At 36.8% G+C, this 13,192-nt stretch overlaps 1 protein-coding gene across 1 annotated transcript; it reads right to left on the bottom strand.

Annotated features, from left to right (window-relative positions):
• Window positions 1–4,398: 4,398 nt before the first annotated feature.
• CHRM2 (cholinergic receptor muscarinic 2) lies at window positions 4,399–5,847 on the bottom strand. The gene has a single exon (XM_027842383.1). The coding sequence runs from the start codon at window positions 5,845–5,847 to the stop codon at window positions 4,399–4,401; it is 1,449 nt and encodes a 482-aa protein (XP_027698184.1).
• Between the last annotated feature and the right edge of the window lie 7,345 nt (window positions 5,848–13,192).

Raw genomic sequence — 13,192 nt, 5'->3', positions numbered from 1 at the left:
GTAGGATACAGTAATTATGCACACATTTCATGCTGCAGCGTGCACCCTTTTAAGAGAAGCATATTTAAGAGGCCCGGTATTGTATGTACATGCTGAAAATACACTTTGCACAATTTCACCTGGCATTGTGTGCTTTCCTGCTCTATTTGTAACTTTAGTGCTATTCTTGTGGAAAGTAAGATTATTAAAGCAGAAGACAAGGATTAGCTGAATTGAATGAATTACAACGGAGACAGACTGTTAGACTGTGTCCCTCTCTGGAAGAGCCTTATGCATGGCCTTACACCTATGGCCATCCTTTTGAAGTCTTGCCTCTATGTTTCAACCCATACCAGCAACCCATCTTGGTTGACAAAAAGACAAGTAGTAATGAAAAATAACAAGACTATCCAGGACCCAAAACTAAATCTACTTCTACCTCTTCTCAGTGCTTGCCAAATTAGAGGCTATGGCTTAACTCTTTAAAACTGAGATTTAACAAGGATATGGGTGAGAAGGGGATTAAACGGAGAACATTCCCTCTTCAAGCCATCCATTTCACGTGTCCAAACAAAACCTTAGTTCTTTAGGTTATTGCTTTGAGGCTAGGACAAATAGAAGTTAAAGGAAAAGTCAACTTGGTAGAAAAGAGACAATTCTTCCTGCCATCAATATTGGCTGTATATTTCACATTCAGGAAAAAGAAAGCTGTAACTCTGACAGAAAACAATGCATCCACTGACAAACACTTCCTGTGGCCGTGACTCAGTTCCTACTTCTAAACGTTTTAATGTATTTGCTTCATGGTTTTTTAAGTCATATTATCCAACAGAATGGTAAGGTTATATGGACACAAAGTCTGATTCCTTCGTATCTTAGAACTATTTCTTCATGTTTGCCAAATTGGAGCTTATATTCTAATTCTTGGAACTAATCAACTTAATCCACTTTATGAGAATTCAGAGAGGTAAAACAGTCAGAAGGGATCTGACTTGTCTGGTTTGGTCTGAGCTTCTAACATGCCAATTTCTCAGATACACTAGACTCAATAGAGAGTAGTAGCTCCAAGAAACAATAGGTAAATGTGAGTTTTCTTTAATAAGATGAGAATTTTTCATTGTGGTTTAGAAAATGGTAGATTCCTTTCTTACTTCCATGTTTTAGAGATCTCTACAAATAGCTCCAAAATGAATATTAGGCAAAATATTTCAGATAGCTTGTTCGTGTTTCTCTCCAAAGCTCTCCATTTTTCATGGTTTCCAACCCCATCTTCACCTTTTTTTTTCTGGCTCCATTTGGAGAAAAGTCTCAATCTGTCACTAACTTTTTCATGAAATCCTACTAATCTCCCTGTTAGCAAGGCCTTTTGCCTAAGCTCAAGAAGACACGAATATCAACACCAGTGGGGAGATCTCAGGATCATGAATTTTGAACTACATGAGACTTTAGAATTTATGTAGTTCAACACCATCATTTTATAGATGAGGAAATAGTAGACCTGAGATGTTAAATGATTTGTCCAAGGTCACCCAGGTGGTAGATGTAGAGAGGTATTTTGGGATAATGGATAGAGCAATGAACTCAAAGCCAAGAAGACTTGATTTTGGATCCTGCCTCTAACATTACTAGTCAAATGATCATGGGTGAGTCTCTCAATATATTTGAGCCTCACTTTTCTCAGTTATAAATATGAGGGTACTAATATCTACAATACGTACCTCAAGGGTTGTTAAGAGGCACAAATGAGATAATGTAACTAAAATGTGAAAAGAATTATGCCATTTATTAGTAAGTAGCAATATTGTTAATTAGAACCTACAGGAAATCCCAGCAGTCTTTCTGCTGAACCACACTGCAGGGGTATCAGGAAGTATCTGAATCCAGGATGGATTGTAAGCATATTTAACAGATCTCCAGAACCTTGAATCATCAATCTTTGAATGTAGATTTTTTCCATTATTTAATTACTCAATCAACCAAACTGTTGCTTTATTTGCGAAGGTCAAGCAACTGGTACGTGTGTGTGTGTGTGTGTGTGTGTGTGTGTGTGTGTGTGTGTGTTTGTTTCACCTCCCAGTTGTCCATAGATATATCTTGAATAAACTGAAGCAGAGAATGAAAGTTTGACTTTGAAACATCATGACGATGGAAACTAAATTAATTAAATGTTTGTATCTACACAGATAAAACAGGTTTCTTTTTAAAGTTGATATCAAATGGTTACTTTGGAAAGTTCAATTTAGTCAAGAAATGAGATTGTTTTCTTTTTGTTATTATTGTCATTGTTTAAAAATAATAGTTAAACTGACTGATGTATATAGTAAAGAGTCTCAAAGGTAAGTCTTTATATTTTGCCTGGGTATACTATGCTACACATGAATGATTCAGCATCATCCTGTTAGGAGCTATGGTTATCATTGTTTGATGTATTCAAAGAATGTGAAACTCAGCAAAATACAACACTATATATATATATTACATATTATATATATATATAATACATATAATATATATTATATATTATATATATATAATACATATAATATATATTATATATTATATATATATATATATAAATCTATCTTCAAATGGAAACTCCTTTGCACTTTAAAAGGCTATCCTTCCAAAGTTGGGGTCGAAACTGTCATACATGATGTGAGGAAAAAGTTTGGGGTTCAGTTCATACTATGCTAATGGCAATCAACACAAAGGTAAATATTATTTGGATTAGAACCCAGCAATTTTAATGGGTGGGATCCTATGTGTAGAAACTGTGGACCATGGAATTCCTGCTGTGTCTTTGTTTATGTCAGGAGCTATGGGGATAGTGAGAAGGTGAAACAGGAAAACCTGCCTACATTTATTTATTAGATTCTTCTGAGTTCACCCTGTCCTCAGTTTGATTATAATCTATATTATCAACACAAAGACTATAATTATTGTTTGGATAGAAGGACTCTGTAGCTGAGCTAATGTAGAAGGAACTGATGGTTTGGAGCAGGTTTGACATGCTACTAGGGTGACTAGAATGGAATTTGTCTTTTCTTTTCCATTCTCATGGGCCAAATCAAAATATCTATCTCATTCTGTGTATTAATTTAACAAACACATACTACAACTCTATTTAATGTGCCACAGCATTGGCAGACAAGAAGGACTTTAGAAATATTTTATTCTTGGGTTAGAACCAGGTGAGATTTGAAGCGACCATGTTAGTCTAGTTTAGGAAGAAGTGGAGTCTCCTTCATGATTGACAGCAACAAACAACTCATCTTTTTATAGGTTAAGATTTCTCATGTCAGGCAGATCCTGAACAGGATGTTTATATCACTTGGAAATAGTCTTCTCTTGCTCTATCCTCAATTTCCCCTATCTATTTCCTCATTTCTAAAATGATCTGGTCTCTTTTTGGGATTTCCAACCAAATTGCCTGGTGACTAATTTGATGAAACCCTTCATTTTGCAGATGGCTTTGATTCTCCATCCTGCCTTGGACAGGTTTTTTTAAAAACAAAATTAGAAGCTAATTGAGATGAAATCCAGCTCAATAGGAGATATTAAACATAAGAGCTCAAAGAAATTAAAGTTCCATTGACTATTACCTCAAGAGAGCCCAAAAGGTACAACGAGCAGCGAGAAGCCCCCATATTCATGCCCATGCCCGTGCAGCTAAGCTCAGTGAAAAGTCTGTAACGGCACACCTATTGGGATAGAGACACAATCAAAGGGAGAGCAGAGCAACATAGTACTCTGATGGCACAGCAAAATAAAGAAGACATTGGCCTCCTTCCTTTTTAGCTTCCTTTTGGAAAAGTGAAAGATGTAGGGATGGATAATTGCACATATGTTACCTTATGGTTTTCCATATAAAACCCTGACAAAGCCATTGTATCAGTTTGATGCTTTGAAGATCATCTGCTTACTATGGTATCACTATCCCATTGTCTTTCCTTTCTACTTCTAAATATATTATTTATATATTTAATGTCTAATTTCCAATAAAAGTCACTATATATTGTATATTATCCTCAAATAGACACACAGGAACAAATAATCCCAATTACATTAAAAAAAAGAGAGAGATCTGATTGCTATTGTACAGGAACAGATACAACTATAGACACGAAAACCCTTCTGTGTGATGCTGTCAGGAAACAGGAAACATTAACTTAAATCCATGTCTTCCATTGGCTCCTTCCCCTTCCTCTTTGCTCTTGGATTACAAATACTCTTTAAAGTGCAATTCTCCAAAGGGGGAGCAGAGGCCCCATCATGAGTGTCTTCACTGCTTTCCTTGATTGAACATTTCATACTGATCATGTAAAGTGCTATGGCGTAGTTTTAAAAATTGGGAATTGGTTTTCCTCTTCTAGCATCTTGACTAATCCCTTGGTTTCCTTCTCTCATCTTTGATACTTTTTACCTTGTGGCTCCTATGTTCTTGTAATTACACATGAGAAGATGTTTGAAGGTTTTCTTGAAGGTGGCATTGCACAGCGCATAGCAAGCAGGGTTGATGGTGCTGTTGATGTAACAGAGCCAGTAGCCAATTGTCCATACTGTATTGGGAACACAGGTTGCACAGAAGGTGTTTATAAGCACCATGACATTATATGGGGTCCAGGTGACGATGAAAGCCAATAGGATAGCCAAGATAGTCCTGGTCACTTTCTTTTCTCTCGAAGGAGGAGGTTTCTTTTTTGCAGGCTGCTTAGTCATCTTCACAATCTTGCGGGCAACAATATTCTGTTTATCATCCCCATTCTGTCCCGAAGGACCCACAATCTCTACGGTGGTATTGGTGGGAGCACAGCAGTCACCCTTCTGTGTCTTGGTGACAATTTTGATGCAGGTCAGCTTGGAATTCTCTTCTTTGGAATGACCCTGGGAGGTGGAAACTGTATTTTCCTCTCGGGTTATATCATCTTCTTTGATGTTAGAAGCCACAGCACTGACAGAGGTGGAATCATTGGAACTCTCTTTCTCCTCCCCTTGAATACAGTTTTCAGTCACTGCATCTCTGGTAGCTTTGCCATTTTGGATTTTGTTATGCTCCAGACCATCATCACTGGTGGGGATGTTATTGTTGTTTGGCTTCACGATTCTGCCTTGGACCAGACTTGGAGAGACTGGATCCTGGTTTGCCACAGATTCTTTTTTGTCTTTTTTTATTCTGCTCTTGCTGGCTCGGGATATGTGCCAGTACAAGACTGACATGATGATCACAGGCAAGTAGAAGGCAGCAATGGCTGTCCCAAAGGTGACAGCGGCATTGGAGAAAAATTGAATGTAGCACTCTCCATCCTTCACAGTCCTTACCCCTACAATGAACTGCCAGAAGAGAATGGCAGGTGCCCACAGTACAAAAGACAGGACCCAGGCAGCTGCAATCATCATGCCTGCCATTTTGGTGGTCCTCTTGACTGGATAGGTTAGTGGTTTGGTGACACAAAAGTATCTGTCAAAGCTGATGATGAGTAGGTTCATAACAGAGGCATTGCTGACAACATAGTCCAAGGCTAGCCAAAGGTCACACACCACAGGCCCCAAGGGCCAGTAGCCAATCACAGTGTAGAGAGTGTATAAGTTCATGGAGAAGGCGCCTATGATGAGGTCAGCACATGCCAAGCTGAACAAAAAGTAGTTGTTGACAGTCTGGAGGTGGCGATTAACTTTAATGGAGACCATGACCAGGATATTTCCAATGGTGGTGACCAAACTGAGTGATCCTGCTACCAGTACAATGAATATCACTTCTACTGTTTTATATGGACTTGCAAGAACCATTCCATTGTTAGTGGAGTTTGAGCTTGTTGAATTATTCATTTTGGGTTTCTCTGATAAGGAGCCAGGTGTCCAATTGACCATTTAAACCTGTAGGAAAATGGGGAAAAAAAAAAAAGAATGGATATCATGAGAAAGAGACTTTAAGTGCTATGGAGAGAAGCTTTCTTTCCCCTTTCCACCACCTTTGCCTCTTCTCCTACCTCCCCAACATCCACTGTAAAATAAAATAAAATGAAAGGGAAAGATTTTAAAATAGAAAACAGCCAATTCACTGATTCAATTCAACCGACATTTAGTTAGGACCTATCATGTGTAAGAAATTGTGATAGGTGCTGAGAATTCAAACATGAAAACAAAATAGGTCTTACCTTATATTCTACTTCATGGAGGTTGGAAAGGGGCATGTAACACATACATAAGTAATTACAAAATAATAGCATGTAGTTTCAAGAGAGAGAAAGTGTTCATACGTAGGGCTTTTAGAAAAAGTCTTATATAGGAGATAGAACCTTTTAATGCACGTAGGGAAAATGAGTTACATGTGAGCAAGAGACATAGGGGGCCTCTTGAGTAAAGCTGAAGAGGGAGGAGATGGAATATCATGTATGGGTGACACCTAGAAGGCCGGTGCAACTACAACGGAAATATATGAAGGAGGAGTAAGAAGACTTATACGACTGATAGGTTGGGTTATGAAAGAGATTGGAGGCAGATTGAGAAGGGCCTTAAATGCCAGGCTAATGGGAAATAAGCATAGGCAGACAGGTTTCTTTGAGGCCCGTTGATTATTGGCCTATGTGCTGAAGATGAATGTTTGTCCAGGTAAAGAAATAATGACCCAAATCATTGAGAACAAGTAGAAGACTGAAAAATCAAATGAAAGTAGCTCTTGGAGAAGTTGAATAAGGTAAGGTCATTGTGAACATTCCATTACCTTGCTCACCAGTTTAGCTGAGGAAACTAATGGAACAAATACTCGGAGAAAAGTTTCCTAAGTATCTTGAGATTTACAGGATGAAAAAAATGAAATGTGATGACAATAGTAAAAGATGAGGCAGTATAATTGTAGCATCCTTAGCATTAATTTTAAGCTCTGCTTGAATAGGTTCATAACACCTTTTTTTCTAGATAGTTCTCAGTATTCTGTTGTAATAACTCAGTTTTAATTGGCTTTCATCTGAAAATTGTCATCCATAGTAAAATGTGCTTAAAAGTTGATTCATGGCCTGAATGCCCTGCTGAGCCATTGAAATTTAATCACCATAAACTTTCTTTGACTGAATCACGTGCTTACCTTTCATCTAAAAGGTTTTGTTTTTGGAAATTTTCTTTGGGGATTAATGCATAAGCTGTAATTAAACTTAGAATCATAGAATTCTAATGCTAGAGGGACCTTGGAGATTATCCAGTCCAAACTCATTTTACAGATGAGGAGTCAGAGGCGCAAAGAATAACACAGTTAGTATGCTTTACAATTTTAAAAGCTTTTTACATCAGTTATCACATTTGATCCTCAAAGTTACCTTGGAAGGTAGGGAGAGCTGCTATTCTTATCCCTTTTTTTTTTGGTAAGTTTGGAAATTGAGGCTCAGAAAAGTTAATTAATTTGAGCAGTCACACACTTGGTAAAACACAGGCCAGGACCAGATCCCATGTCTTTTGACTTGCAGTGTTTTCTCCTTCACCATACTGTGTCCCTGTTTCTTTGAAGAATTTTAATTAGTCTAAAAGTGAGTGTATGCCAGTGTTTGGAACCTGGCTAATAACAAGATATAACAAGAGGAAGCTAGGAGTGATTCCTCCTTCAGGAACTATGTCAAGAAAACATGTAGTAGGTTTATGTAATCATTTACATAATCGGTTGGTTTTATTTCCACCGGATTGTTATATATGCTTGACTTATATAATACTTGCTTAGAAACAGTAATGCTGTGTGGAAAACAACAAAAAATTTCTTTTAGACATAAATACTAATATCTGAATGTTGTGATATCTTTTTTTCTTTATGTAAGATATTAGCAATACACGGTCTGGCATTTTTTAGACTATTCTTCTTCCCTTGGGGATAAAAAAATGACTTCTTTCCTTTTTCAAATCTCCTTCCACCCTAGGTATGCATTAGTAAAAGTTATCACTTCCTAAGTTATCAATGCCTATGGCTTGCAATTCAGTGAATAAGAAAATGATGGCAATATTATTAATGAGATCAATTGATCCAGAGACAAAGTGGAGCCGGCAAACTCCTAAGGATCAATTATCCTATTGTTATACATACATACACATATACATATACATATACACATACATATACGTTTCACATACAATACATATACATATGTACATACACACATATGTATGTGTGTGTGTGTGTGTGTATATATATATATATATATATATATATGTAAAATCTTTATCCATTTGGCATTTTTTGTTCTCAATGAATAAGAAATTGACCCATACCATTAACTTTCATTACTATTAATGTTAATTTTATTAAAAATTTAAAATTTGGGGTACAGCTACTACTGTTGGCAGAATTTTAACATTGGTGGAGTGTGTCTTTGGTAACTTTTATATAGTCTTTTGCATAATACTAGTTCATATTTCTTTATAACAACCTTTTGAGTAAGATAGTACAAGTATTACTCTCATTGTATGTATAAAGAAACTAAGACTGAGAGAGTTTATCGGATTTGCTCCATCCCTATAGCTCACAATGAATGTAGCCAGAATTTCAACCTCTCTAATGACTCCAAGTGTAAGACTTTTCCATTATGCCACACTGCCTCTTAATTTCCCCTTTCCTTTGGCCATGTTACTAAAAATTTTCTCCCAATGTTTGTTGAATTTACTCAAGATACTTGAACTGTGTTTACCCCCTTCTGGTAGTATTCAATGTGTTGCCTCATCCCTATCTCCTTAATCACTCCTTGCCCTATTCCATCAGCTATCTATTTCTTAAGTGGGTGAAGGCTTGATAATCTGAGCAAGGAATTATTCTTATTAGGTATGCCTTCTGGCAGGATTATGGAATGTCACATTTGAAAAGAAGCTTAGAGGTTATTTGGTCTTCTCTTAAGTAAGTTGGTCCATTTTAACAAGCACCATATGAAGAAAGTGTTTTAATAAAAAAAAAAATAATGGCCACAATAGTGGGTCGTTAGATATTGAGCCAGGCCAGCAAGAAAAATGTATTTTGGGTCAAGAAATAACAAAGAGGTAGCATGGTATAGTGGAAAGAATCCTGGTTCTACATCCTAGCTCTAATACTTACTTAGCTATGTGTGTGATCATGGGTCAGTGGCTGTATTTCTCTGAACCTCAGGTTCCTTTATTATAAAACACAGATAAAATCTATGTTACTTATTTGCATTGCTTATATTAGCAGAAAAATTCTTCATAAGTATAGTTAGCATACTTTACATTTTGGAGACTCTCAGGAGATTTAAGACCTAAGTCATACATTCAGACAGGGCTAGGTTTATTGATATCAGGTCCAACAGTTATCCATAAATGTTTCATTGGAATAATGGGTGTCAAATTTGTTTTTTTTCCTCTTGTATCCTATCTTAAAACAACAATTAGTTTTCATTTCCTCTTATGTATGTGTATATCTAGTTTTACAATCAGCTTCTATGTTCCATCATATCTTTCTCTCTATAAATATCTTATTCATTAATATCCTTCATGTAGCTATCTCTACCACTTTGTTGTTATCTTTATATATAAATAGCCTGTTCAATCAATAAATGTTTATTAAGCACCTACTATGTACCAGATATTGTGGTAAGCACTGGGGATACAAAAAGAGGCAAAAAATGCCCTTATTATGCCCACTTATAATTGAATGGAAGAGACAACAAACAAATATATGCAAGCTATAGATAGGATAAATAAGGAATAATTAACAGAATTATGATGAGTTGGGAAAGGCTTCCTCTAGAAAATGGGGTTTATTTGGGGCTTAAAGGAAGTCAGGAAAGCTTATTATTCTGTACAACCTCATAGATAGATATAGACTCATCTATAGTCATATAAGATATTCCTTTATATAGAACTCAATGCTTTTCAAAGACAGTAACTGGAATCACCAATCTATTACTCTGTTGCTATATATCTGTCATCTTCTGAGGCTCTGTTCTCTTCTACTGTTCTTCATCCTTTCCCACTTCCATTATTCCTTCACTTCTCTTCAGATTTCTTAATACCACTTTAGGGCAATGTTATTGCTCAGGGTAATCAGCACATCTTTAGTTCTGTCTTTAAAAAAATTTGCAATCTCCACTCTGCTAAAGCAAATTTGGGGCTTTTCAGGCTCATTTTCTCCATGCAAAAGTTTCTTAGCCCCTTGTCCTAGTTCTATTACAGTGAAAAAATTCCATTTATGTCTATATCTCTATCCCTACCTACCTTTCTATCTGTACATTCATCTGGCTGTCCTGAACAAAGAGGAAGATGGCTACCCCTTCCTTAACTTAGGAATCTTATCTAAGTCAGATAAAAGTCTATATGGAGTCACTATGAGAGCATCAAATTCAGTATTGGGAGATAACTCTAAAAATTAATCAACCACCACTACAAGAAGGAATGCTACCTTTCATGAGAACCTTTCCTTCACAAGACTGTAAGATAGGTAGGCAACGAGATAGTTAGAGTATCTTGCTCCTAACCTTTGGCCCAGGAGGTATTGAATTTCCCCATTAAAGAAACCTGCTACATACCCTGGAACCACGTCTTCCAGGGCCCAAGTGATAGCTTGACTAATGGGGCTTAAATAATTGTCCATTCTTTTCTACTGCCTCCATGGATCAGTACATGGATCAGTAACCATTAAAACACTATAGAAATAGAAATTATTTTTATAATATTCTTTTTTTCCCTGCTTGAATGTAGGCTAATTCCTACTCTTTCTGAATGTAGAGGAAATATTGAATACAGGTCTCTGCTTTGCTCTGACAGCATATTCCATTGTAACTTAATATAGTAAGTGGCAAGGTTGCTGGCAAGGACCTAGACCTATCTGGATCTTGATTTCATACCTTTAATGAATATCTTAGACAAGATGGTATTTAGAGTCTCTTCTGGCTCAAACATTCTATAACTTCAGGATACAGTGAATTCTTTCCCAAACTATGTGGCAACTCTGTTCTACTTTGCATATATGTTAAATATGGACAATGAATCAACATTTCTCAAAGTGCCTTTTGAGAATTTTTACCAGCATGTTTGTAAAGTTCAACACACAAAACCCTAAACAGTGTTGTGTTAGAACAACTATCTCAAAGCTTTCTCATACGCAGATTTGACCACAGAACCCCATAATCAAACATCTTCAGCAAGCCCTTATTGCTTCTAGGATTAAATATAAAACCCTCACTCTGGCATTTATAATTTTCCACTATATAACTCCACTTGTTTCTCTAGTATTATTACATATCACCCAACTTCACTCATCTCTCCATTTCCAGCTGTTTCTTATACATGACATCACATCTGTGCTTTTGCACAAGTGTCCTATGTGTCTGGAAAGCCTTCCCTATTCACCTCTGCCTCTTACAATTCCCAACTTCCTTAGAAGCACAGGTCCAATGGATACCTTTTAAACAAAGCCTTCCATGATCCCTTTAGAGTAACAGTTCTTAGCCTAAAGTCCACAGAGAGTATGTAGATCTATTTCAGGGGCCTATGAACTTGGATGGAGAAAAAATACATCTTAATTTTTACTAACCTTTGCTTTCCTTCATAATCTCATATATTCTATTTTATGCTTTTAAAACATTATTCTGAGAAGAGGTACATAGATTTCACCAAACTACCAAAGGGGTCCATGAAACAAAACAAAACAAAAAGGCTAAGAATTCTTGGTCTAGAGATTAGTTTTCTCTTGTTTTGAAGTTACTTTGAATATATTTCCTTATCTGTGTATCTGTTGCATTCCCCCAAAACAGCCTAGGGGCAGGGACTACCTCTTTTTTGCCTCTGTTTCCACAATACCAAACACAGTGTATTACAAAAAGGTACTTCATAGTTTTTTAAATTGAATGGAATGATCATGGTAATATTTTAATCAATAAATAACTGAATTATGAGCCCCCATGTTTTCTTCCTATGACTAAATATACTTTGGGGCCAGCTCCAGTTACTATTCCAAGATTGTTTCCCTCTTTAATATAGATCGTAGACCCTGACTTCCTAGTTCTATACCTAAAGAAATGAATGGCCATGGGGACTAAACATCATGCTGAGGCCACATAGCTTGTGAAGAAGAAAGGAATAAATATTTACAAAAGATCTACTATGTTCCAGGAACAGGGCTAAGTACTTTACAAATATTTCATTGCATCCTCATAACAACCCTGAGAGGTAGGTACTAATATTATCCCTATTTTACAGTTGAGGAAACTGAGGCAAACAGAGGTTAAGTGACTTGCCCTGAGGCCCACAGCTTGTAAGTATCTGAGACTGGATTTGAACTCAGGTCTCCCTAACTCCAGGCCCACTGCTGTATCCACTGTGCCACCTAGGTGCATTAGCCATCATATAGCAAAAGTAAGATGAGAGTCTTGGTCTCCTGGCTCCCATCCCAGTGCTTTTTTCTTTTCCAATATACCATGCCAACTACTCCATATCACATAGTTATGTGGAGCTTTGCTGAAAAAATAAGCTCTTACCTGCTTGATCTCACTTTATCCTCACAAAAGCCTTGTGAGGTATATGGGAAAAATGCATTATTAACTTTATTTTGCAAATGGTTACATGGAATCCTGGGGAATAAAATGTCTTGGCAAAGGTCACAAAATTATGTTAGGAAAACGAGCGGGAATGGAATCCAAGACATTGTCCATTACATTCCATTGATCTTCCTATGTTGCTTTCCATCTAACTGCAATATAATTTAGAGGCACTATATAATGCTATTCTTGTGGTCCCTTTTATACTGGCACTGCTTTAGCTCTAACCTTCCTTTCCTCAAAAATCTCCCAACCAACTGTTCACGACTCAGTTCTTTTCCTATTGAGCCTGAAATTCTGATGTTTAGAATTATTTCCCCTAGGTTAGACAACAAAGGAAAGGACATTGTCTCTAGGTCACAATTGATTGCTTTTGACCAGAATCAGTTGTGTGAGTTACAGAGGAAAAAGCAGGTGTAGTGTGATCTTCAGAGGAAGTCACAGAAAGAATGAATTTCTGAGGATGAAAATCTGTGACACTTCGGAGGCACAATCATTCCATAAAAGGAATCAGCAGACCAGCATCTCACTGGGTTGATTTCAAGCTAGTGTATAAAATCGCTTTGACCATGAGTATTGAAGCAGCTATTACCAGCTTTGTTGTTGTTGTTGTTGTAGCAATTTACCTTTTCCAGAAATGATCTTGGGTAATAGCTACTTAGAATTACTACCCCCTCCTCAGAATTGTCCAATGA

This window comes from Vombatus ursinus, unplaced genomic scaffold (genome assembly GCF_900497805.2).
Source record: "Vombatus ursinus unplaced genomic scaffold, bare-nosed wombat genome assembly UNPS02014870.1, whole genome shotgun sequence".
Taxonomy (NCBI): domain Eukaryota; kingdom Metazoa; phylum Chordata; class Mammalia; order Diprotodontia; family Vombatidae; genus Vombatus; species Vombatus ursinus.
This window is presented reverse-complemented; position numbering and strand designations above follow the sequence as displayed.